The sequence below is a fragment of the Neoarius graeffei genome, chromosome 3 (assembly GCF_027579695.1).
Source record: "Neoarius graeffei isolate fNeoGra1 chromosome 3, fNeoGra1.pri, whole genome shotgun sequence".
NCBI lineage: Eukaryota > Metazoa > Chordata > Actinopteri > Siluriformes > Ariidae > Neoarius > Neoarius graeffei.
Genome location: NC_083571.1, coordinates 104,608,335 through 104,634,451, shown reverse-complemented (window position 1 = coordinate 104,634,451; position 26,117 = coordinate 104,608,335). Strand labels below are relative to the sequence as shown.

The 26,117-nt window shown below is 42.7% G+C and overlaps 2 protein-coding genes across 7 annotated transcripts in view; both read right to left on the bottom strand.

Moving 5' to 3' along the window:
- katnbl1 (katanin p80 subunit B-like 1) overlaps positions 1-26,117 on the bottom strand; it is a 50,013-nt gene that overhangs the window by 4,826 nt on the left and 19,070 nt on the right. For 4 of the 6 annotated variants that reach the window (XM_060917828.1, XM_060917830.1, XM_060917827.1 and 1 more), the window contains 4 exons: positions 19,213-19,250; positions 18,759-19,029; positions 9,668-9,783; positions 9,478-9,528 (listed from right to left, as the gene is read on the bottom strand). In XM_060917828.1, coding sequence (XP_060773811.1) covers positions 9,478-9,528; positions 9,668-9,783; positions 18,759-19,029; positions 19,213-19,250 — 476 coding nt within the window. The remainder of the gene's footprint in view (positions 1-9,477; positions 9,529-9,667; positions 9,784-18,758; positions 19,030-19,212; positions 19,251-26,117) is intronic. The other 2 variants (XM_060917831.1, XM_060917832.1) reach the window with 2 other exon arrangements.
- On the bottom strand, positions 13,175-14,407 carry LOC132883802 (gamma-taxilin-like). The gene has a single exon (XM_060917826.1). It carries the CDS (start codon positions 14,390-14,392, stop codon positions 13,421-13,423), a length of 972 nt encoding a protein of 323 aa, XP_060773809.1. The 5' UTR covers positions 14,393-14,407; the 3' UTR covers positions 13,175-13,420.

Genomic DNA, 26,117 nt, shown 5'->3' with positions numbered 1-26,117 from the left:
TGCTGTGAGGTTCTCTGCACTTTAACTTTTGAACCAACAGGTGCATTTGGATAAGTAAAGCCTATTTTTCTGCATTTTTGTAGTCCTGGTAATCTTTTATATTGGTAAAGTTGTTTATAGGACCATTTCTCAGTGTCTGTTTTTTTTAATCAATAGTTTTTCAGTAATAACTTAATATTTAACATATCACTCAATTTTAAACAACCCCCGCGCCTCCCCCATAGTCTCCAAAATTTCTGTGGGAAACACTGGCGTGCGTAACAACACTAATCAAGCTTAAGCTAGATGACCCGCCTCAAATACCCGTCCCGGGTAAATGTTATCCCAATTTTAGACGATCTGTTCCAAACCATCCCGCCCCATGAAAAATTCGTACTTGCATATCTATCTATCTATCTATCTATCTATCTATCTATCTATCTATCTATCTATCTATCTATCCATCCATCCATCCATCCATCCATCCATCCCTGCACGCTTTGCGTGCATTATGTCTGCCGCTGGCAGACATTTTACCATTTTGCACCCTGCTGTAAATAATGCTGCTTTTCCACTACAAACGCGGCTGAGTCGGGCTGAGCCGTGCCGTGCTGAGTCGAGCTGAGTGGGGCTGTTGGAGTTGCATTTCGACTACAACCGCGCTGAACCGTGCTGGCTGGAAGTGGGTGGACACATTGGGTGGAGTTAGCGAAAGTGGGTGGACGTCAGGTGATGTCATTAAGCAGCGCAAACAGTGACATCAGTGAGCTTTTAAGCGGTAGTCTCACGACCCGAATAGTAAACAATAAACATGGAGGACATGGAGTCGTTAGTGTTGCTGGTCTTGGTGCTGTGGCTTGTTGTCACCGACAACGCGAACAGATACTGGCAAGAGCGTATAGATGAGGCGAGGCGCATAAGGCTTCAGAAATTCTCGTAATTCGTAATTCTTCTTCTTCCGGGTTTACGGTGTTTACAGATCCCAGCGTGCTCGCGGGGCGTGTGTGGGCATGTGAGGACACTCCTCCTCACCAATCAGTGCACAGGGGAGTGTCTGCTCACGCCCCCAGCCTCACTCGGCTCGCTTTGGCTCGCTTCAGCCCCACTCCAAAACCGTGCGAGTTTTAGGGGCTAAGCAGGGCTGAAGCAAGCCGAGTCGTGCTGTTTTTTGGTAGTTGAAACGCGAGCCGTGTCGGGCTGAAGTGAGCTGAAGCGAGCTGAAAAAGGGTAGTGGAAAAGGGCCATTATTTGTACCCTGCTATTCTCCCAAACTTTGAAGCCCCTGCACACTCCCCCAAACTGGACAGCTGCAAACTGGGAAGAGACCCCCCCCCAAAAAAAAAAAAAAAAAAAAAAACTTCAACTGTCCAGAATTTTTTTTTTTGCATCATTCAGTGTAAACAGTAGAGAGGAGTTGTGTGTGAAAATCCCAGGAGATTTCTAAAATAATCAAACCAGCCCATTTGGTGCCAACAACCATGCCACAATCAAAGTCAGAGATCACATCATTCATCAGACCGTGCAGGTCCAATTACAGCGATAAAACATAAAACCATACACTAAAACGTAATAGATATAAAAACGGCCAACTATAAAATACATAATGTAAAACAATTTATGAGACCAAACAATTATACATGACTTAAAACGTGAAAAATATACCAAATAAAATGAAGCCATGCATATACTGGTTTCCGGTCAATCTATATAGTAAAAATACTTGTCCATATCAGACTATTCAAGTGTTGCCAGGCAAAACAAACCTCACCTGGCAGCACTTATTTTATACCTATACATTGATAATGGTAATATTTCTCAATCATCAGCTCTCAGGTTTTAGTCCTATGAAAACCCATGACCTTCAAGTTGACCGTTCGAGGTCACAAGTCATGGTGTCAAATGAAAGCCCATATGGAACTTCCTACAAGTTGATCATGGTAAACATCTGTCTACCATAAACTAGAGCTGGGCGATATGGCCTTTTTAAAAAAAAAAAAATCCGATTTTCAATTTTAATCGATTTTCCCCCCTACTAAAAATCAAACTACAGACGACAAAGAAATGGTTCAAAACAAAATAAAGGTAAAACTTGTTTTTACTTAAACTCCCCCTTTGGGGCTAAAGTGCAACCAGAAACCAAAAAGAAGCCAAAAAACAAGCTTGGAGATGAGACAACATCGCGATAACATCTGTGATTGCCTTCCACCGCGACCCATTCTTATCATAAGGCACACAGTTCGAAAATGTGTCCGGGACGGTTGCTTGCTTTACTTTGGATGGTGCACTCGTGCTGCGGCTGTTTTCATTCCGCTGGGAGCAGCACTTCTCCCGCTCCACTGCAGGCTTCTGTTTAAGGGGTTGGAATAAATTTGTCGTGCTGCTTCCTTTGGAAGCAACCGTTTTCAAACACACCTTACAACGAGGACTTGTTTGGTTTGCGTCCGACGCCACAAAACCGAACCGATTCCAGATCACGGAGGAAGTTACTCCTTTCTTGGGCACAAGTTGCGGCTTTCCCCCCAATTGCTGCCATGTTGTTTGTGCGCGTCTATGGCAAGCGCGCAGGAAGAGGGCTATAGTGTCGGTGCCCGATCCGTTCTGCACATGCACAGAGGGGAGCATCGGTGGCGGAAGTTAAAACTGAGAGAAAACCGATTTTCATAAAAACACATCGTCCTTAAAGGAGTACGCCACCCCCAGGTGAAATTGAGTCAGTCCCTGCAGTCCCTAGAGTTGGATGAGTGAGCCAAAGCGTTTTGTAGCTGACCCAGCCATTGTCCTGATCTGGAAACGCCCTGGTTAGCTTTAGCTTAGCGTAGTCGCTGTAATCCGGCGTGTCCAGCTAGCATTGTCGTTGCAAAAGTGAATCAAATAACTGAAGATTTTTTATAATTATTTCTCATGACCTGTACATTCACATCGAGTACACATATCAATGCAAATTAACACGAAGGGATTTACTAGACCAATTTATATCTGGAACTATTTTCGGCCACAGCACAGGCAAAGCACCGCTGCAGGCGCAAAGACACCACGCAGCACCACAACTTCCGTCAATACACCAGTGTTACCAGGGAAACCAGGGTTTTCAGGTGCTGCGTGGTGTCTTTGCGCCTGCAGCGGTGCTTTGCCTGTGCTGTGGCCGAAAATAGTTCCAGATATAAATTGGTCTAGTAAATCCCTTCGTGTTAATTTGCATTGATATGTGTACTCGATGTGAATGTACAGGTCATGAGAAATAATTATAAAAAATCTTGAGTTATTTGGTTCGCTTTTGCAACGACATGCTAGCTGGACATGCCGGATTACAGTGACTACGCTAAGCTAAAGCTAACCGGGGCGTTTCTAGATCAGGGCAATGGCTGGGTCGGCTACAAAACGCTTTGGCTCACTCATCCAACTCTAGGGACTGCAGGGACTGACTCAATTTCACCTGGGGGTGGCGTACTCCTTTAACCTTCATCCTACCAAGTGGGGTCCATCTGGACCCCGCACCTATATGTTTGTTTGCCATTTTAAAAATATGTGACATACTGCCTCACCGTTTTATGAATTTGTCGGAATTTATGTCTTAATTAAAACACTAAAGCACCGGAAGATCAGCTTTTTGCATTGTGAAGGTATAATTAATTTGTTACTGGGGTCCAACCGGACCCCAGAGTAAAGTTTATCTGTCTTTCATTTTATAATTGAATAGCACACTGAAAGTTAACTTCTTTTATGTTCCATAATGAAACTACCAAGGCATTCCTTCTTGGGGTCCGTGTGGACCCCACTGCTGCAATAAGCACAGGCTGCAAAACAAAAGCCCTAAATTATTTTACAATTACTTTTTTGTTTTAAATTCTGTAAGAAAAGACCCAAGTTGTAATCCAGAATTGTTTTACAGCTGCATGAGCTGCAAAAATCATGTATATAATGCCAATTTTTTTTGTGGCGCTATCATTTGCTACATGTATGCTAGTTATTGCAATATTATTGCAATGTTATTGCATTTATAATACATCATTGATATTCAGCCATAGTGGATTTTGTTCTTCAATAAAGTTGTGTCTGTTTGCTGCATTGAATTGGTTCTTACTGCATTGATTTCAAGGTATTCCCTCCTGGGGTCCATACGGACCCCGCCTGGTAGTTTGTGTATGTAAAATTGGCTGGTAGGATGAAGGTTAAGTGTGTTCTTTATGCCTTGGGCCCTTTAGTGTATTGCTGTTATTAATACAAGATGTTCTGAACAAAACTTATCTGGTGATTTTGTCTTTATAAGCTTTAATTTTAAAGAAAAGTATTGGGGTCCAAACGGACCCCACATGGTAAGATTAAGGTGTAAAATAGCATGGTAGGATGAGGGTTAACTGTAAATTCGAATTAATCGATTTATCACCCAGCTCTACCATCAACTGTTTTCAAGTTACAGCCCTATGAAAATCCATGACCCTGAGGTTGACCTTTCAAGGTCACTCAAGGTGCCTATGAAAGCCCCTATGGCACTTCCTACAAGTTGATAATGGTAAACATCTGTCTACCTCCTATCTCATAATAATCTGGAAACTCTTATTCATGCTTTTATGTCCTCCCGACTTGACTACTGTAATTCACTTTACGCTGGTGTTAGTCAGTCCAACATTTCCAGACTACGACTAGTTCAAAGTGCAGCTGCTCGATTCAACAGGCACGAAGAAGAAAGACCACGCCACTCCAGTTTTAGCCCGACCGCATTGGCTTCCTGTAAAGTACAGAATTGATTTTAAAATCCTACTGTTTGTTTTTAAAGCACTTAATGGTCTAGCTCCATCTTACATCCACGTTCCGCTTTTACGTGTCTTCGGTCATCCTCACGGAATCTACTTGCTGTCCCTCGCACCCGCCTCAAGACCAGAGGGGACCGAGCTTTTCCTGTAGCTGCTCCCAGACTCTGGAACTTTCTCTCCCCTCATATTAAGTCATGTCCCACCATTTCTAGTTTTAAATCTTCTCTCAATTCCCATTTCTTCTCCCTTGCTTTTAACTCAGTTTGAGGCCCCTTTTATTTTCTTTTTATTTATCCATCTATTTTTACCGCTTCTCTTTTTTTTAGTGACTTTTCCTTTTTTACAACTTTGCACTGCTTTTATTATTTATTTGTTCTTGTACTATTATATATTCTTTTATGTATTTATTCCAGCTGTAATTCTGTGGTGCCTCAGCTCTGAGCTATAAGCCTAGCTCGGCTATGTTTCTGAGTTTATTACTAGCTATGCCTAGAAAGCACTTTGGGTCAACTCCTGTTGTTTTTTTAAATGTGCTATATAAATAAATAAATTGACTTGACTACCATCAACCGTTTTCAAGTTACAGCCCTCTGAAAACCCATGACCTTGACCTTTCAAGGTCACTCATGGTCAAAGATCATGGTACCAAATGAAAGGCCATGTGGGAGTTCCTATATGCTCATAATAGTAAACATCTGTCTATCAGCAACCATTTTTGAGTTATAATGGCAAATGGTTCGGTGTTATTTTGACTGAAAGGCTGACCTTTCCGGTGACCTTCACCGTGACCAGATTACCCCCAAAATTTAATCATGTAATCTATGGACCATTGCCCACCTACCCTGAAAATTTTAAGTCAAGCCTCGGTCACAACCGGCCGTACGTGCTCCTATGGCCGGTCTATGTGCAAGAAACGCACGGAGGGCGCGCGTGTGACGTGCTGATTTTCGAGCCGCAGACCGGCCGCAGAGGTTCTTTGTCATGTCAAACAAACTCTACGGGCGCTTACGTTTTTTTCAGGTTGCAAGACAAACTTATGGCCAACGTGCATCTTTCTCCACGAACAAAAAAAAAAAAAAAAAAACAAAAAACAGTGATTTGGGAAACGCCAAAAAAAAAAAAAAAAAAATCGTTCGTCCGGTTGCGACCTAGGCTTCAATTGGTGCAACCGTCTAGACCAGGGGTTTTCAAAGTGTGGGAGAGTCCGCCCCCCCTCAGAGAGCAAATAAACAACAGCGCCCCCCTTACAATTTTTGTTGTTGCTATACTTAATGTTCCATTCATATTTAAAAAAAAAAAAAGGTTGTTGTACACATTTTTTTCTTTTACACATTTTAAACATCTGTGCTTTTTGAAAACATCTTTTTTTACACATTTAAAACATATGAGCTTTTTTAAAACCTCTTTTTTTTTTTTTTTTTTTACACATTTTAAACATCTGTGCTTTTTTTTTTTAAACATCTTGTTTTACACATTTTAAACATCTCATAGCATCGTTAGCTAGCACCTCTTGGCAGACAACACACTGTGGCAGTGGAGCATCTTCAGATCCAGTCCATGAAAATCCAAACTTCAAATAATCGTGGTCATACTTCCTTCTTTTTTTGCTTGGCCCAGACTCTGTCTCCTCACTCACTGTAGCTTTAGGTACTAAAAATCGATCCATTTTGTCTCTGGCAAAGGCTAGCTGAAGTTCGCTAAATGTCCGCAATAGTAACTTATTCTGGTTTATTTTTCCTCACATAGCCCAAGGGGGCGGGGCCCATGGCCCGAGGGGCGGAGCCCAGGGGTTCCAGGGGCTAATGATTTTTGGCTATTTTTTATTTATTTATTTATTTTTTTTACCCCAAAACCATTAATTTTGGCGGCACGGTGGTGTAGTGGTTAGCGCTGTCGCCTCACAGCAAGAAGGTCCTGGGTTCGAGCCCCGGGGCCGGCGAGGGCCTTTCTGTGTGGAGTTTGCATGTTCTCCCCGTGTCCGTGTGGGTTTCCTCCGGGTGCTCCGGTTTCCCCCACAGTCCAAAGACATGCAGGTTAGGTTAACTGGTGACTCTAAATTGACCGTAGGTGTGAATGTGAGTGTGAATGGTTGTCTATGTCTATGTGTCAGCCCTGTGATGAACTGGCGACTTGTCCAGGGTGTACCCCGCCTTTCGCCCGTAGTCAGCTGGGATAGGCTCCAGCTTGCCTGCGACCCTGTAGAAGGATAAAGCGGCTAGAGATAATGAGATGAGACCATTAATTTTATCAGCAAAAAGTTGCAATGTATTTGGAAATAAATTCCCCTTCTTGGTGGACTACCAGGTGAAAATGATTAATATGGTACAAGAGACTTGTTTTTAATCAATTCACATTTGATGATTTCAAAAAATCAATGCACCTTTTAATATAAACGAGCTCTACAGTATTATATTTCTTCATTTTTGCTATTCATGTCTTTGAATACTCCAATCCTTTACAATGAAGTGCAAACCAGAAAAAAGTTCTGTCATATAATTCTCTTAAGCTTTCTTCTGATGTTATCATGGTAGCAGGAGGTCTTGCATATTAAGCAGGCAACATTCAACATCACTCATCACTTCCCTTTCAACTGTTGTGTGGACTAACTAGGTTTTATCTGGACAGGATGTTGTGTAATGTAATACAGATACCATACGGTCAATTTGAAGATCGAGATGGTGATTTTGAGTTAAAGAACAGGCATGTACAATGGGCATTACAAATTGGAAAATTTAAAAAAACAAAAAAACAAAAAACTATAAGTTCATCTCGGCCTAAAAAAACGTGGGCAGACGCTCCCGCGCGGCACATCCCAGCAACCCCCCCCCCCCATGAAATGAGCAATAAGTAGGAGAGTTATACACGGTATCATACCTAAAATTTTATCAGAAATATAGATATGATACTATGATTCTCCCCAACATGCTACATTAGACAAGCTAACCTCATTTATAAAAAGATACACACTTATATATGACGTGTATTTGATATATATATGATGTATATTCATACACTGTTACTTTACGGAAATCTTCAATAACTTTGGTCTTTTCATGCCAGCCTGTTGTAGACCTATAATGCACATGAACTGACACTCCTCACCTCAACATGTCCTTTACAATCATTTAAGCCACCATGGGCAATGCTGAAACCACTGCTGCAAACAGTACATCGCGCGAAACTGTCATTATTTTCTACCCTTATTAGACAGGGAGATTCTTTTGTGTAATCTGAGCTGAAGTGGGTTTTGTACTTTGGTTTTTTGGGGCGCGCGCTCTCTCTCTCTCTCTGCTATGCCGGTCGGTCCTCGAGAAAAGGGATAAAAGCCCGCCCACACTGAAAGCTGATTGGCTTATTTTGCTGAGTAACCCAATCAGGATGCTCTTTGTCTGGCATGCGCTACATGAACAGGCACACAGGCAGTGTTGCCACATTGGGTGGTTTTAAGTGCATTTTGGCGGGTTTTGAACATATTTTGGGATGGAAAACGTCAGCAATATCTGGCAACACTGCACACAGTCTCCCTCGCGCGCGCACATTCTAAGATGCGTGATGCAGACCTTAATGTTGCGCGCGCACGCTCTTGCTCGCTTCTATCAATATGCAGGAGACTCCCGGAAGTTCTGGGAGACTTGGGATGTCTGCGTTATAAGGTGACCACAGATCATTAATCATCCCCCCCTGAAAATTTCTCAACGGATTTACATCGATCTCAAAAAATGATCATTTTGGTCTGAAAAAGTCGGAAATCCGCCGATCGGCGGAAAATTCTCATCCCTGATTACAAGATAAGATTGTTCTGGAAATTTCCAGTAATTTGACACCTTCGGTCTCATTAGTCTGCTGCCCACATTAATCAGATTATTGTGTGAGTTCCGCCGCCGCCACAAAAACCACATCGCCAGGTCTCGCCTCATCTCCATCGCAAACTGCACTGGTGTTTCTGCACCTTGAGCCAGCGCTGAGAGAAGTTGCAGGATTCAGCTGGCTATAAACAATCTAAATAAATATTTATAAAAATGTAGAAAAAAGTTTATTAATATGACGAAATAAATATGTGCAAATTATTAAGCCTGAATTAAGAGTTTGGTAATACAGCGGCCGTATCCCAAACGACTGCCTACTGAAGCTCGAGTGCACTATATAGAGTTTAAAAATCCATTACTTCCTAGTAACATGTAGTGCACTTACATAGAAATTAGAGAGACATTTAGGAGTCGACCCTCGTTACCAGGCTACACGTTTTCATTTCAGTTCAGAAACAAAAACACACACACGACCTCACACTTTAACACTAACCAGATAATTAAACCAAAAAAAGAAATCATTAAACTTGAAGAGTGCGCTTTTTTTTTTGTTTACGTATTACGTAGATGTGCTTATTACGTGTCAATTTGCGCATGCGGGACACTTTTGGGTCGTTTTCCGTTCATATTGGAGATCGCATACAAGTCTCATATAACTGGTAATGTGAACGGCCTAACAAAAAAATCGGATTTCACAACAAATCGGATATGGGTCGTTTCAGGTTGCAGTCTGAACGCAGTGTAATATTTGTCCAGCCAAGGTCTGGACGAAAAAGCTCCATGTGGCGCGACTTCCATCTTCAGTCTGAACATTACCTGAAGCTCCTGACCTGCATCTGCATGATTTTTTTTTCCCCCTCGCATTATTGGCTGATCAGATTACTGCATAAATACATGCAGCTGTACAGGTGTTCCTAATAAAGTGGACGATGACTGTTTACCTTTTGGTGAGAACAGGAAGACAGTCAACCAGCACTCCTGTGTCTTGTATTCTGCGAAACAGAAAACTGATTTTAATTGGATTTGTTTAAGCTTTAATCGGACATCTGATTAAAAAGAATGCAGTATTCAATAACACTCGTCAATCAGTAAGGTTTACGATCACTGCTTAACTTTCTGGAAAGCCCTTACCTGATCAAATAAGCAACTAGTTCACTGGCGTTTCTTCGCCAAAGCGTCAAAGCCACATTTAACCTGAGATTCCTCCCAAAGAGCACATGAGTCATAGTGTCATGGTCCTTGGATAACTTAACAGGGGGGGAAAAAAAGGAGGGGGGGAGAAATAAAATAAAACTCAATTAGTTTAAGCCTTAAAGAAAAGTTAAAAAGTAACACAGCTACGGCTAAATATCCTACCCAATACTGAGAGTGCTGCTTTCAAGGAAGTGATGTTTACAAAAACTGCATGCCTCAACAGAAAATGGATGAATAAGTCACTAATGAAGAACTTGGGCCCCGTTTACACGAGGATGCTGTCGGGTAAAAACGACTAAATATTTTATCGGAAGTGCCTTTCGTCTACACGGGGACGGCGTTTCCGTGGCTGAAAAACGGAAAAAATTGAAAACGCCTTCCAGAGTGGATAAGTTAAAAACAGCCCCCGTTGCATATCCGTCTAAACTACCCAATACGCGAAACTCTGCTCGGATCTGCTCACGTCGGGTACGCGTTTATGTCATATATGTCATATACTCTACATGCCAGCCCAGGAAGTAAGAAAGTAAGAGCATGTCTGATTACATCGATCCAACGGACCTTCAAGCTGCTCTGGCAGCTTTAATAAACGTCCAGGAGTCCTTCGAACATCTATACCGAATCTGCACATATACCGTTAATGAACAGAGGCGGGTATAGTACCGTATTTTCTGGACTATAAGCCGCTACTTTTTTCCTAGGTTTTGAACCATGCGGCTTATACAAAGGTGCGGCTATTCTGTGGATTTTTCTTCCACCGCTAGGGGCGCTCTAACCGGAAGTAGAATCAAAAATAAGATAGACGAAAAATCAATGCAAAGAAGAATTAGCAGATCTTTAGCAGATAGAACACGCACGACAAATTACTAACTGGTAATTATTTTCAAATCCAGCCAAGATGATTAAAGTGACTTGTGGTTTCAAACACAGGAGAAATGAAGGTAAATAAATACCGGTTATTTTCTCTTGGTTCTGTTCCGTTTTAATCAGCAAAGTTGCTGCTGTGTTAAAAGGCACTGTTCGGAAAGAATCTGTTCAGGTACATACATGTACATTTACAGTACAAAATCGTTCTGTACATGCAGTAAATATCTAATTTTTCACCATAGATATCTGCGGCTTATAGCCCGGTGCGGCTTGTGTATCTTTTTTAAAATTTTTTAAAAAAAATAGAGCAGATGCGGCTTATATACAGGTGCGCTCTATAGTCCAGAAAATACGGTATGCTCTTACTTTTTTACTTACCATAGCCAGAGTAGTCAAAGTTTTCGCGGCGCAGATGTGCAGATCAGACAAGACGGAAGACGTTGCGCATGCGTGCAGACATAGCGGAGGTCTTTCACAGCACCACCTAGCCGCCTGGCATGCACATCCAATTGAATTCCACGCATTTATGCGTCACCGTATAGACGCAGATTTCCTCCTTGAAAACGGTCGTGTAGACGTGGAAAAAAAGTGAGAACGAAAACGGACTTTTGCGTTTTTGTTTCAGACCGTCCCCGTGTAAAGTGGGCCTTAAAGGAACAGTCCACCATACTTCCATAATGAAATATGCTCTTATCTGAATTGAGACGAGCTGCTCCGTACCTCTCCGAGCTTTGCGTGACCTCCCAGTCAGTCAGACGCGCTGTCACTCCTGTTAGCAATGTAGCTAGGCTCAGTATGGCCAATGGTATTTTTTGGGGCTGTAGTTAGATGCGACCAAACTCTTCCGCGTTTTTCCTGTTTACATAGGTTTATATGACCAGTGATATGAAACACGTTCAGTTACACAAATTGAAACGTAGCGATTTTCTATGCTATGGAAAGTCCGCACTATAATGACAGGCGTACTAACACCTTCTGCGCGCTTCGGCAGCGCATTGATACGGAGCTCAGATATCAATGCGCTGCCGAAGCGCGCAGAAGGTGTTAGTAAACAGGAAAAACGCGGAAGAGTTTGGTCGCATCTAACTACAGCCCCAAAAAATACCATTGGCCATACTGAGCCTAGCTACATTGCTAACAGGAGTGACAGCGCGTCTGACTGACTGGGAGGTCGCGCAAAGCTCGGAGAGGTACGGAGCAGCTCGTCTCAATTCAGATAAGAGCATATTTCATTATGGAAGTACGGTGGACTGTTCCTTTAAATCGCAACTACGCTCACGAAGCGCTTTATTAGGTACACTGTACCAATACTGGATAAAGCCTCCCTTTTCTCATAAATCCTTCATGACTTGGGGGTCCACAAGATGTTGGAAACCGTCCTTTCAGATTCTGGTCCATGTTGCCATGACTATCACACAATTCCTGCAGGTTTTTCCAGGTGCAATTCCCATGCTGCGACTCTCCTGTTCCACCACATCCTAAAAGTGTTCTACTGACTGGGAAGGCTACTGAAGAACACGGAACCCATTATCATGTTCATGAGCCCAGCTTTGAGACATGCTGCATTATCATGCTGGAAGTAGCCATTAGAAGATGGGTAAATAGTGGCCATGAAGGGATGCACACGGTCAGCAACGGTACTCAAATATGCTGTAGGATTCAAGCGATGATTGGTATTAATGGGCCCAAAGTGTGCCAAGAAAGCATTCCCCACACCATTACGCCACCTCCACCAGCCTGAGCTGTACGTAGACACAAGGCAGGTGCGCCTTGGCCGGTTTTGGTGAGCCTGCGCCCACTGCAGCCTCAGCTTTCTGTCAGCCAAGAACAGAAGCAGAACTCGCGGGTCTTCTCCTGTTGAAGCCCATCTGCTTCACGGTTTGACGTGTTGTGCATCCTGAGATGCTTTTCTGTTCACCACAATTGTAAAGGAGCGGTTGTCGGAGTTTTTGTAGCCTTTCTATCAGCTCGAACCAGTCTGGCCATTCTACGTTGACCTCTCTCATCAAGACGGCATTTCCCTCTGCAGAACTGACGCTCACTGGATGTTTTTTCTTTATTGTACCATCCTGAGTAAACTCTAGCGCCCCATTCCGATGGTTATGATGTGAAGCTTACCCAAAGCCTGTATCTGCATGATTTTATGCACTGTACTGCTGCCACATGATTGGCTGATTATTTATCTGCATGAACTAGTAGGTATATACTGTAGGTGGTCCTAAATAGCGTTTGGCTCCTAATAAAGCGCTCGATATATTACACTGGGGAACAATTTGAAAAAAATTCTGTTGACTTAGATTTTTATGCTGATTAAAATTGGCATGCTGATTCCAAAATTGCAGTCAGTTTTTTTCTAGCACGTCAAGTTTTTTCTCCACAGCTGACCCTCCAGATAAGCAAAATTCCACTGTAGTAAGACTATTTGAAGGTTATGGGAGAACGTTATCAGGGTAGATGGGATGTACATATGATGGCTGACTATTGTTGGAGCATCAAACGCGATAGTCCTCAAGTTGAACACTCCAGAAAGAGCTATAAACGTTAATTTTTACCTTAACTACTTGCACAGGCGGCACGGTGGTGTAGTGGTTAGCACGGTTGCCTCACAGCAAGAAGGTTCCGGGTTCGAACCCAGCGGCCGGCGAGGGCCTTTCTGTGTGGAGTTTGCATGTTCTCCGGGTGCTCCGGTTTCTCCCACAATCCAAAGATATGCAGTTAGGTTAACATGGGGCGGCCTTGGGCTGAGGTGCCCTTGAGCAAGGTACCCGACCCCTGACTGCTCCCCGAGCGCTCTGGTGTGGCTGCCTACTGCTCTGAGTGTGTTCACTGCTTCAGATGGGTTAAATGCAGAGGGTGAATTTCACTGTGCTTGAAGTGTGCATGTAATGAATAAAGGTTTCTTGATTCTGTCGCATCTTTCAGGAGAAGTTCTCTCTCTTTCTGCTGCTTCTCTTCCACCTCTCTCATCAGCTCGGCCGTCCTCTGAAGATTTGCATCAACCAGCTGCTGCTGAAGCTCCTTGTGCTTGAACACCTTGTCAATGTGCTCTTCCCGCAGCTCATACTGCTCAATGAGCTTCTTGAGTTTCACAGCAAGCTCCATGTTCTCCTGCCTCAGCTTGGTGTTGTGGTTATTGTGCTGCTCCATCTGCATTTCGATCTCATTGAGAGTCATCTGAAAATGAAGTGTGGCCTCCTTACGCCTCTCTTCGTATTCTCTGAACCGCTGGGTGTTCTCCTCCTTCAGGGTCTTGTTGTGCCGTTGTAGTTCCCTGCAAAGGCTTTCCAGCTTGCTGCGAGCCAGAATAGCCTTGCTGTGTTCACTCTGAAGATGGATCTTCTCTTTGAGGACCTGTGTCTGCTTCTTCTGCAGCACCTTCACTTGCTTCTGCATACTGCGACTGTCTTCTAGCAGGTCAGCATACTTTTTGCAAAGAGCATAGTAGGTATATACTGTAGGTGGTCCTAAAGTGTGAAGGGCTTGCATCAGTAACAGCACCTCTTTTCCAAACATATTTTGGTCCTTGTTCTGATCACCACTCGAGTCCAGTTCGCCTTCAAGGGGGTCAATCTGGCAATCTTCTCTCCCAGGTGTCTCCCCTCTTACCTCCTCGTTGCAGCAGGAGTTAATCAGTCCTCCAAACTCCCCAAGGTTATCTTGAGAAGGAGTCACACTAGCTGGAGGGGAACTGCTACCCTCCACAAGGCCACGTGTGGCTGCCTCCATTCCACATACACTAGTAGTCTCCATCATGTTCTTCTTCTTCTTGCACACAATTATAATTACAGTAGCCATATCCTTTGTAAAAACATAGTGTTAAATAAACATTGCAGTTATGCCTGTTTCTTTCATATTTCATTGTATGTCAATATTTGTAAATTTTTATAAAACAAGCACATATCTGTTAAGCACAGTATTTTTCATATTTTTTAAGAAAACGGGGATCCTATAGTTCAAAAACTCGACGTGACAGAGAAAAACTGAGATCAGTTTTGGATTCCGCACCCAAAAATGAGTTAAAAACAGCTGTCAGACCTAACTCAACAAAAATTGTGTTCCCCAGTGTTATCGTCCGTTTAATTTCAAACGATCCCACCTTCGAACAACTCCAGAGTCTGAACCTCCACTCCTATGGCGTGATCCCATTCTATGGACAAAAGTTTTTTGCAACCTTATGACTCTTTATAGCTCTATGGCATCTTTTTGTACATTTTTATACTGTAGTGCGTTCAGCCCATCAGAAAACTGAGGTCTATTTCGAACTAACAACTTGACATAGGCAAATGTGTGATGCTTTAAAGGGGAACAGAGGGCAATATATAGAGTAAATATAACAATAAAACACACATTAACGAACCTTATTCAAGACTTACAAAAGTTTTTTGTTCTAAGGTTGGAAAGTTATAGTGTTTTGAAAGTAGCTCGAGCAAACTATTTCCGCAGTTTGAACAGCCCGCCATGATATTAATTTTATCCAATCAGAATGCACGTTCGTTTTCTCTGCGTAACACTCATGACGTATGTATGTGCCCAGTCGTGTTGGCTCATTGAGGTTGGGAATAGCACGTGTGAAATACCTGTTTCTGCCTCTTGCGACGATTTCGCAAGTCCACGGGTGGCGCCCATCTCATTGCAGCAAATAAATTCTGCTGGACTCGTGAGCAACTCCACGTTACATTTTCCGCACGAGCACCACGCCGTGTCACCTGCACGCAGACGCTCTGCCCCACGCTCGCCATGCCCATGGTCAGCATCAGTCTCATCCTCGCTGTAATCCGAGCTTTCTTCTCTAATTTCATCACCGGAGTCGAGAGTACCTCTCCTAGGTTCAAACTGGTACCCTTCTAAGCCATAGCCTGCTTGCAGTGTGTCTTGCGGGATCTCTTCGTACGATTCGACAGAGCTGTCGCTTTCACTTGATGCGCCCGACGCCATGATTACACGCTTATCTCCTCTATTTCGGAGAGTTCCGCTAGTGCAGTGGGTAGCGCTGACGTCACGGTCTTTTAAAAATGGCGACTCTTGTGCGGTTTAGCGTATAAAGTATTATATTTACAATTACCAAGATATTTCGTTGTTTTCTAGGACATAAATTTGATAGAATACTTAAGAATACGTTACTTTGTCACATCAGCAACCGTATATATTATATTTTGTACCCCTTTAAGTATGTAGTCTTTATGATGCTAAGCTTCCATTTACTTATGTAAATACATTCACCATGTAACTCCAGGGCCAAATTAAAGTGTATGTAATGCTTTATAATGAATATACATCATTAGTAACAACCAAAATGAAGTAGTAATAAAGCGGGGGGGGGGAATATTAATTATTTGTTATTTTATCATCAAGCGCAAAAAACTATTGATAAATCGCGGCGTCCGGATCCCGGAAAACGGCAGCCTTGCCTCAGGGCTAATCTCGCATAACGTCATGCATGGAACCCCGGTTATCTGGGTCAGTTCGGTTCATCTGACTCCGTGCTTGTTTACTCGCCGAAATTGGACATTGTTGTACGAATCTTACAAAAACAACGATGGGAAACTGCCGAGTTGTGTTTGGATGTTCAAATCCACGTACAACAGGACGTTCAGTTCACAAATTTCCGCGAAACGACACCAATCTAAAGCGACAGCGCGTGAGGTTTGTGCAAATCAAGCGGGCAGATTTCGTGTCGCCGACTAATAATAAATCTGATTCATCACCACCAGAACGACCACATGGGAATTACGGGAACAAAAAAAAGAAACCCATTTATTTAATAAAATGACATTTGATCTGACATTTGGACAATTTGTTGATTCCCCTCACACGCAGTGCACCAGACGCAGGATTACGAGCAACATTTACACGCTCGCGACATCCGGTCTCAACATATCCGATGCACTTTAACGGGAAGAAAAATGCCTGCGTGCGATCATCATCATTAAATTATTAACTGAAATGTGTTAAATGCTCTCAGACTGCAATATTGTAAGACTTGATTTGTTTTTAGTTCTGTTCAGGAAAACATGATGAAGGGTAACCACCACGTTCTGCACATCTCTCCATCTCGCACACGCTACAAAGGAAGACTGTCGTGAAATGGCATCCGTTTCTCGTCTTGGGGACTCAAAAAGATAACCATTTACAACCCCGATTCCAAAAAAGTTGGGACAAAGTACAAACTGTAAATAAAAACAGAATGCAATGATGTGGAAGTTTCAAAATTCTATATTTTATTCAGAATAGAACATAGATGACATATCAAATGTTTAAACTGAGAAAATGTATCATTTAAAGAGAAAAATTAGGTGATTTTAAATTTCATGACAACACCACATCTCAAAAAAGTTGGGACAAGGCCATGTTTCCCACTGTGAGACATCCCCTTTTCTCTTTACAACAGTCTGTAAACGTCTGGGGACTGAGGAGACAAGTTGCTCAAGTTTAGGGATAGGAATGTTAACCCATTCTTGTCTAATGTAGGATTCTCGTTGCTCAACTGTCTTAGGTCTTTTTTGTCGTATCTTCCGTTTTATGATGCGCCAAATGTTTTCTATGGGTGAAAGATCTGGACTGCAGGCTGGCCAGTTCAGTACCCGGACCCTTCTTCTACACAGCCATGATGCTGTAATTGATGCAGTATGTGGTTTGGCATTGTCATGTTGGAAAATGCAAGGTCTTCCCTGAAAGAGACGTCGTCTGGATGGGAGCATATGTTGCTCTAGAACCTGGATATACCTTTCAGCATTGATGGTGTCTTTCCAGATGTGTAAGCTGCCCATGCCACACGCACTAATGCAACCCCATACCATCAGAGATGCAGGCTTCTGAACTGAGCGCTGATAACAACTCGGGTCATCCTTCTCCTCTTTAGTCCGAATGACACGGCGTCCCTGATTTCCATAAAGAACTTCAAATTTTGATTCATCTGACCACAGAACAGTTTTCCACTTTGCCACAGTCCATTTTAAATGAGCCTTGGCCCAGAGAAGACGTCTGCGCTTCTGGATCATGTTTAGATACAGCTTCTTCTTTGAACTATAGAGTTTTAGCTGGCAACGGCGGATGGCACGGTGAATTGTGTTCACAGATAATGTTCTCTGGAAATATTCCTGAGCCCATTTTGTGATTTCCAATACAGAAGCATGCCTGTATGTGATGCAGTGCCGTCTAAGGGCCCGAGGATCACGGGCACCCAGTATGGTTTTCCGGCCTTGACCCTTACGCACAGAGATTCTTCCAGATTCTCTGAATCTTTTGATGATATTATGCACTGTAGATGATGATGTGTTCAAACTCTTTGCAATTTTACACTGTCGAACTCCTTTCTGATATTGCTCCACTATTTGTTGGCGCAGAATTAGGGGGATTGGTGATCCTCTTCCCATCTTTACTTCTGAGAGCCGCTGCCACTCCAAGATGCTCTTTTTATACCCAGTCATGTTAATGACCTATTGCCAATTGACCTAATGAGTTGCAATTTGGTCCTCCAGCTGTTCCTTTTTTGTACCTTTAACTTTTCCAGCCTCTTATTGCCCCTGTCCCAACTTTTTTGAGATGTGTTGCTGTCATGAAATTTCAAATGAGCCAATATTTGGCATGAAATTTCAAGATGTCTCACTTTCGACATTTGATATGTTGTCTATGTTCTATTGTGAATACAATATCAGTTTTTGAGATTTGTAAATTATTGCATTCCGTTTTTATTTACAATTTGTACTTTGTCCCAACTTTTTTGGAATCGGGGTTGTACTCTGGAATATCCTTGATAATCATCTGCCCCTTCATCCGACATACAAGAATCCCAATCACTATCGGAATTCTCTCCAAAACAGGATTCCATATCGAGACTGGTCTAACCAATGCTGCGCACATGAACTAAATCGATACCGGAATTGTTACACGTGTGACGTCACGCACCGCTTCGGGATCTTCTGGATCAGTCTCGGCAGATTCTGTGAAAAATCGGCTGAGCTTATTGATTTTCCATTAATTTATGGATCATCTATGGTTCAAACACACATGATCAACATAATGATTGTTGCTTTGTACGGGGGAGGGGAAGGGTAGCTTAGAGGCGTTACATACACTTTAAAGGGAGTGAACTCTAGACACCAAACTTGTCTTGGCTGATCCACTACATTTGCCCAAATGATCACATTCAGCTGTAACTAACCTCAGTGAAGTAGTCGCTGTACTTGGAGCCATCGCCTGCCATTTTAGAAGCGTCTGTCGAGTTCACAAGGAACGCACACTTGTCCTTATAGTGAACGCCCGGAACGTCCTCGGCACACGTCAGCTCATTCTCCTTGTTGGCCATGTCAGAGGGTCTGCTTGCTGACGACGCTCGCAGTCGAACTGCAGAGCCCCCCGCTGAATGACGCGTCTTCTTGTTCACCACTCGTTTTACTTTGCTGTAGTTGTGCATGCAACGCCCCACTGGAAATCTGTCAGATGGAGGGTAACAAAAGCAGACACCTTGCTAGTTTATATGCTTAGCAATAGTATTTATAACTTGTGATTTGATCCACAGCATGGCCGAGGAAATCTTCTCCTCAGCCAGCCGATGAAGTGCTTAAAAGGGTCATTTTGTGGTCATCCTTATTGCCATGGCTCAAAAAACAACTCACCTGTCTTTATCTATTTCTTCCTTATATAAATAATCCACCTAAAAAGAAAGGATAGGCAATGCTAGTATTCCTCTGATCTGAAAAAGCAGCTTTGAGTAGTTTAGGCTACGTTCAGAAGGAATTTTCAGCACCTGTTAAAAACGCATGTGGGTGGATTTTGGTAGGAGGGGAAACAGACTGTAAACAATTGCTTCAAATCTATAACGGCAAATGTTCACACATCAACGGTGTGCAAAAGTGCCGCGTGCTGTGAACTGACCGTAGGATTTGTTGCACTGCATCATGCAGCTCTGAATGGGAACGGACAGCCTCAACATGTTCGTTATCTCGCTCACTATCAGCACGAATACCTAGCCTCTTTTCCACTCGAGAGCCGACAGTAGCCCATGTTTGTCGTGTCAGATCACGAAATCCAGGGACACATGTCCGCCCGGGGGCATTTTGAGTTATTGACAGATTCAGAAAGTACAGTTTCTAAGCTTTCCAATGATGCCTTCCATGTGGAGATCTGACAATATTTGAAGAATGTGTGGCCTTTTTAAACTGCATACCTCTTAAAACAGGAAAGGGAGAAAATCACCCTCAAAGTTTTCCTTCTCAGTTACTCTGGGTGTAGGGCGGGCACATAATGCTGCTCATGTGCATGACATTAAGGAAAGCCCTACCCCCTACTAGCTAGCACGATGCTACTTTCATGTAAACAAAGATCACCACGTCAATTTTCCTTCCATGCAAAGTATGCCCAAAACAATTATGAAGTACAAAAATAAGTACTAAAGTATACTTTAACGTTTTGTGGTTGAAAAATTACTCACACCGTAAGAAAAAGATAGCACGATGATAAACACAACTAACACAATGCTAGTTTCATGTAACCAAACCACAACACTCTCCGTTACATGCAAAAATAACCACACAGCCTTAGATTAATAAACTTACCCCATCAGAAAGAGAAACGTCGCCTTGCACATATCAATGCCTCCGATGGAATATGTAGTCCTAGAACACTTCCTTTTGGTTGCGGTTTTTTTTTGCTAGAAATGGTTATCTGCGATGTAACTACCGTGCGTCAGCTCCTCTGTGATCTGTTTAGCTTGCTCCATACTCATTCCATAGTGAAATTACATGCCTGTATGCAGCTTAAGTAGCCACGAGCTCAGCTCGTATCATACAGCTGATTGGCAAAAAAAACCCCAAAAGCCTTAAATCGTCACGTGAATGGCCCATATGGTAATTTACCCACACCCCCCAGCAGGCTACAGTCCTGACAAAAACGAGACAATTTGCAACAAAAAATCTATGTTTTTCCAACAAAACAATCTATTATCTGAAATACTGATTGCATTCTTCAAGATCTCAACTTGCACATTATGGAAAAAAACGAAAATCACAAATTTCGAAAAAAAAAAAATGCTTCTTTTGCGATTTTCTCGGATTCGTTTCGGCTGACGTGTCCCTGGATTCCTCAGCTCTTAAAATATACACACGATAAATTATACTGCTAAAGGGATCCTCCAGCAGATTTACTCTTAAACTTACATTAAGTAAAAGTATTCGTAGAGTTCAACAGTCAAACAAACAAACATTAATTTTCAGAGACCAAAATTTCCTAGTGTTCTAGAAAAATTTATTTTTATTAAAAGTACCAGACGGGCCTCCCACGGAAGTATGCGATGACGTGGTGTGGTGGACGCTTGGAGCAACTCAGCTGTTTATATCCTCTGCTTACAACATGGCTTTGTAAAACTAGCAAGTACAGGGTGTTTCCAAAAAATTTGATATTTCACAATCTAATAACTTTGCCAATTCTCTTTCAGTTGAACTCAAATTTTAACAGCATGTGTGGAAACAGGTCAAAATTTTATATGTTTTTATATATCTTTTTAGGTATAGAAATGACATTCACTGGAAAAGGTGTTTTTGTGTCAGAGTATGCTGGGACGCAGTTGAACAAGATCGTGCAGCGTGCATTTATGAGAGAATTCTCTAAAAATACACCAACTGCAAGATCTCAGCTTGGGCTTTTCACAACAAACTTGCCACCTCACAGATTGTGTGTCATATCCGGTCTCGCATAGCTCACACGTCTCAAGGAGGTTTGCCTTCCATAGCACTCCATTAAAACACAGTCAGGTGGGAACACACAACATCGTTACTTTTCCATTATGGAAAAGGACGACAAATGCACGGAAAGCCCCGGGTCCTGATAACATTCCTGGTCGTGTCCTGAGAGACTGTGCTGAGGAGCTCACAGATGTCTTTACAGACATCTTCAACATCTCGTTGTCCCCACGTGCCTCAAAGCCACCACCATCATCCCGGTCCCGAAGAAGCCGTCTCCCTCCTGCTTCAATGACTACCGCCCTGTCACACTCACTCCCATCCTCATGAAGTGCTTCGAGCGGCTAGTCATGCGGCATATCAAGTCTGCCCTCCCCCAGCCCTGGACCCTTTCCAGTTTGCATATCAGTCCAACCGTTCGACCGATGACGCCATCTCCACTGCCCTCCACTCAGCCCTCACACACCTGGAGACAAAAGACTCGTATGTCCGAATGCTGTTCATAGACTTTAGCTCAGCATTCAACACAATCATTCCTCAGCAGCTCATTCATAAACTGGACCAGCTGGGACTCAACACCTCCCTGTGCAACTGGCTGCTGGACTTCCTGACGGGGAGACCACAGGCTGTACGGGTCGGCAGCAACTCCTCCAGCACCATCACATTGAACACGGGGGCCCCCCCAAGGATGTGTGCTGAGCCCCCTCCTCTTCACTCTGCTGACCCACGACTGCACACCAACATCCAACTCTAATCTCTTCATTAAGTTTGCGGATGACACGACTCTGGTGGGTCTCATCAACAACAATGGCGATGAGAATCTACAGGAGTGAGGTGAGCCGCTTGGCCATGTGGTGCAAGGACAACAATCTCCGCCTGAATGTGGAGATGATGAAGGAGATTGTTGTGGACTTCAGGAGAGCACACACCCAGCATGCTCCACTATCTATCGACGGTGCTGCAGTGGAGAGGGTGAGCAGCACCAAGTTTCTGGGTGTGCACATCTCTGAAGACCTGTCCTGGAGCAACAACACCGCATCACTGGCCAAAAAAGCCCAACAGCGTCTGTACTTTCTCTGCAAACTGAGGAGAGCAAGAGTCCCAGCCCCAATCATGCACACATTCTACAGAGGCACCATCGAGAACATCCTGACCAGCTGCATCACCGTGTGGTACGGCGCCTGCACCGTGTCCTGCTGCAAGACTCTGCAGCACATCGTGAGAGCAGCTGAGAAGATCATTGGTGTCTCTCTCCCTTCTCTTATGGATATCTATAACTTCCACCTCACCCGCAAAGCCATCAGGATTGCAGGTGACCCCACCCACCCATCTCACAGCCTCTTCAGTCTGCTGCCGTCAGGGAGGAGACTGAGGAGTCTCCGGGCCAAAACCAGCAGGCTCAAGGACAGTTTCTTTCACCAGGCGGTCAGGAGGCTCAACTCCCTCCCTGTTCTGCCCCTCCTCCCCCCCCTTCAGCATCTGACATGTCACCCTCACAGTCCCCGCCCCCCCAAACACACACTCAACGTTCATTAACACACTGAACTCAGGGACTGCACATTTCACTTTACCTCGCTCATTTGCACTATTCCACACTACCTCACCTTAACAGGTATTAGTTTATTGTTTATACTGCTTATTTCATATTTACCGTGTATATGAGTGTTTAGTCTATGTCTAGTTCTTATCTAGAATGTTTATACAGTTTATATTGTTTATTTCAATTATTCTATTTTTATTTATTGCATTGCCAGTTTGCACCGTGGGTCAGAGAGGACTGAAATTTCATCTGTGCTGTATGTCGAGCATGTATAGCATATTTGACAACAGGGTTTCCCATACATAGGCCATTGTGTGGCGCAGCGCCACACAATGGATTCCTATCGCCACACAATCAAACTTGCGATTTTGAAAAAAAAAAATTCCGTTGCGTATTGTTCCGTTCATTCATAGTGCTCTTTCTTCTCGTTCGCGCGTGCGCACACCCACCCACACAGAGAGAGACGGAGAGGCGTGTCCACAGGCCTGCCGGTGTGCATATACCCGGACTGCAAGTAGGCCTGTTAGGCTAATTAAAAATAACGCAGCCTTCCCGATTCGCCTTCCGACCCCTTATTTTAAAAGGTAGCCTACGTCGTGCTCGTGATGAGCTTTATCATAGCCTTCTTGGCTTACAGGAAATGGACATCCCTGAGTCAGGCTATAAACCAATTTTTATGCAGACAGTAGCAGCTTGACGCGAGGAACCGGCCTTATTGCATTATCCCGTTTATCCCGCTTCAGCAATGACTTCCCTTACGATAGGGCACTGGAGTTTTTTTTTTTTTTTTCCAGGAAACCACGCAGAATTAAATGTTCTGATAGGGCATGCAGGCTTTGCACCAATTAGGGTAATGCTTTTTCATTATTGTTAGTTGCCTTGGTGTTACCTTAAGTGGTTTCTTACATCTAATTATGATATTTTATTATTTTGTTACATTATACTATTTATTTCATTTTAGTATTGGTTGAGGCAAGTGTTGAGTTCAATATTTAAAATAAAAACCTTCAGCTTGTTTTTTGCAATTTATTCCTTGAATGTCAACTAAAGAATGATTGAAAGATTGCCACCAAAAAGGCAAAAAACTAAGGTAAAAACCAGAGATGCACCGATTGACCGGCTGCTGATCGGAATCGGCAGATTTTCACGTGATCGGCCATGACCGGCCGGTCAAAATTAAAATATGCCGATTTTCTGCCGATCAAAACTTGTGTATCACAGAGATGAAAGTGGAAATGCTCGTAATTTGCAACTAAAAAGACTGCAGCTACACTGGCAGCTTGAACATGCTTTCTAGTGCGATTGTGTTGCGCTTGCGCAGAACAGTGTCAGTCCTGCACGCCTAACGAGCTCCGGCATGCGCGCCGTTAACAACAACAACAAAAAAATTCACTATATTTGGATATCCAAATATAGTGAATTTTTTTTTTGTGCCAGATATTGGATGTGAAAAGAAGAAAACGTTTGTGGTTGTGTGAATTTCCCATTACAGGAGTTAATACGTTAGTCTATTACCAAACATCTAGTTAGATTTGTACTAAGAGAGAGAGAAAAAAAGTCTTTGTTTGTTTTACAACCTTGGCTGCACTTGATTCCATTGGAAATTACTCTACAAATACATATTTGACAAAGATGATAGAATGGCTATGGTATAAGTATGACTGGAAATAATTTTTGTATTTTGATACTGAATGAAGAAATGGGTTGTTCTATAAGGCAGAAGTTTTCAGATCTAAATAGGCTTATGAAAGTGTGTTCCATAGCAGTAGGCAAATAATATATGAGGGGGAAGTTGTTTTTGTGCCAGATATCGGATGGGAAAAGAAAAAATATGTTTGTGTGAATTTCCTATTTCAGGAATTAATATGTTAATACCAAACATGAAGAAAGATTTTACAAAGAACAATGTCTTTGTTTTCAACCTTTGAGGTGTTGAAAATTTATTACTGAAAATCTGGCAGAATGTTCTATTAAAGAAAAGATAAAAAGAAAGTAGTCTGCGTCTGCTGTGAAGTGGTTTGAAAAAATGAAATCGGAATCGGCCAAAATCGGTATCCGCAGGTCACACTCCATGGAAAATCGGAATCGGCCCAAAAAATTGCAATCGGTGCAGCTCTAGTAAAAACTAAACTTTAAGTTCAATTTTGGTGAGTAATTTTCATAAATTTAAAAGACAGGTTTTCCACCAACATCAAGCCCAGCAAACTAATGGCCTGCCCTGTAATGTAAAGTTGGGTCGAGGAATGAAACCAGGCAGGGTTCTGGTAAAAATTGTTTTAGCTGTCTTCTCTTAAAGAACTTAAAATAATTTAGATTGAACTGAATAATCTCAAATGCTTCTTGTAGCTTTAAAATAGTCCCAGCAGGTGACTCTGAAGAAAAATACTGTGTGTTTGAACACCGCCCGCTGTAAACACTTTGCATACACCCCAATGACCAACTCCACCGACCACCACGACACCACCGCGCACGATTCCCTCATCGGCACAGTGGAGCACCACAAATTGCTACCTGGTCTGTGGGAAACACTGGACAATAAAGTTGACTTGACTTGACTGGGGATGAAAATTTATCATCTATTCTGTGGTGTTTTTACCTCATGCGATAGTGGATTTTGTATGTGATAGGAGATTCATACATTTACACCAGTTTAGATTAAGACTTCGTAGGTATAAGCTGTATGAAATCTGATCATCTCTGTGTGGTTTAATGAGATAAGCCACAATCATCTGACCGAATCATAAAAGAAAAGTGAAGCAGACTGAATTTTATTCCTGAACTAGAAAGCTGCCAAATACACAATCTTGCATTCACACTGCAGAAAGACAAACTGGAAGTGCAGTTTTATATATATATATATATATATATATATATATATATATATATATATATATATACACACACACACACATACACACACACCAAGTTTCAAGATCTTATTTGTCACATTTCTCAAGTTCTGCTGTAGGAAACCAACCCTACCTCTTTACACTGACCTCAGCAGCCCATGGCATGAACCCACCGGACCTTTGGTCCAGGTGAGCTAAAAATTAAAAATCTCTCACATTTCTTAGTATCAAAAGGCACATATACATTAATTAATCAACACATTTACCAACTTTCAAGACCGTACCACTCAGTTTTCAAGTTCCGCTCCAGAAACAAAACCTACCCTTAGGACTAACCTGAGAGACTAAGTCTGAAACTGTTTCCATGGAAATATGAGAAATTTAAATTTCTTAGTCTGAAAAGGCACATCTACATCACCTTGTTAACATGCATATCAAGTTTCAAATCCGTATCA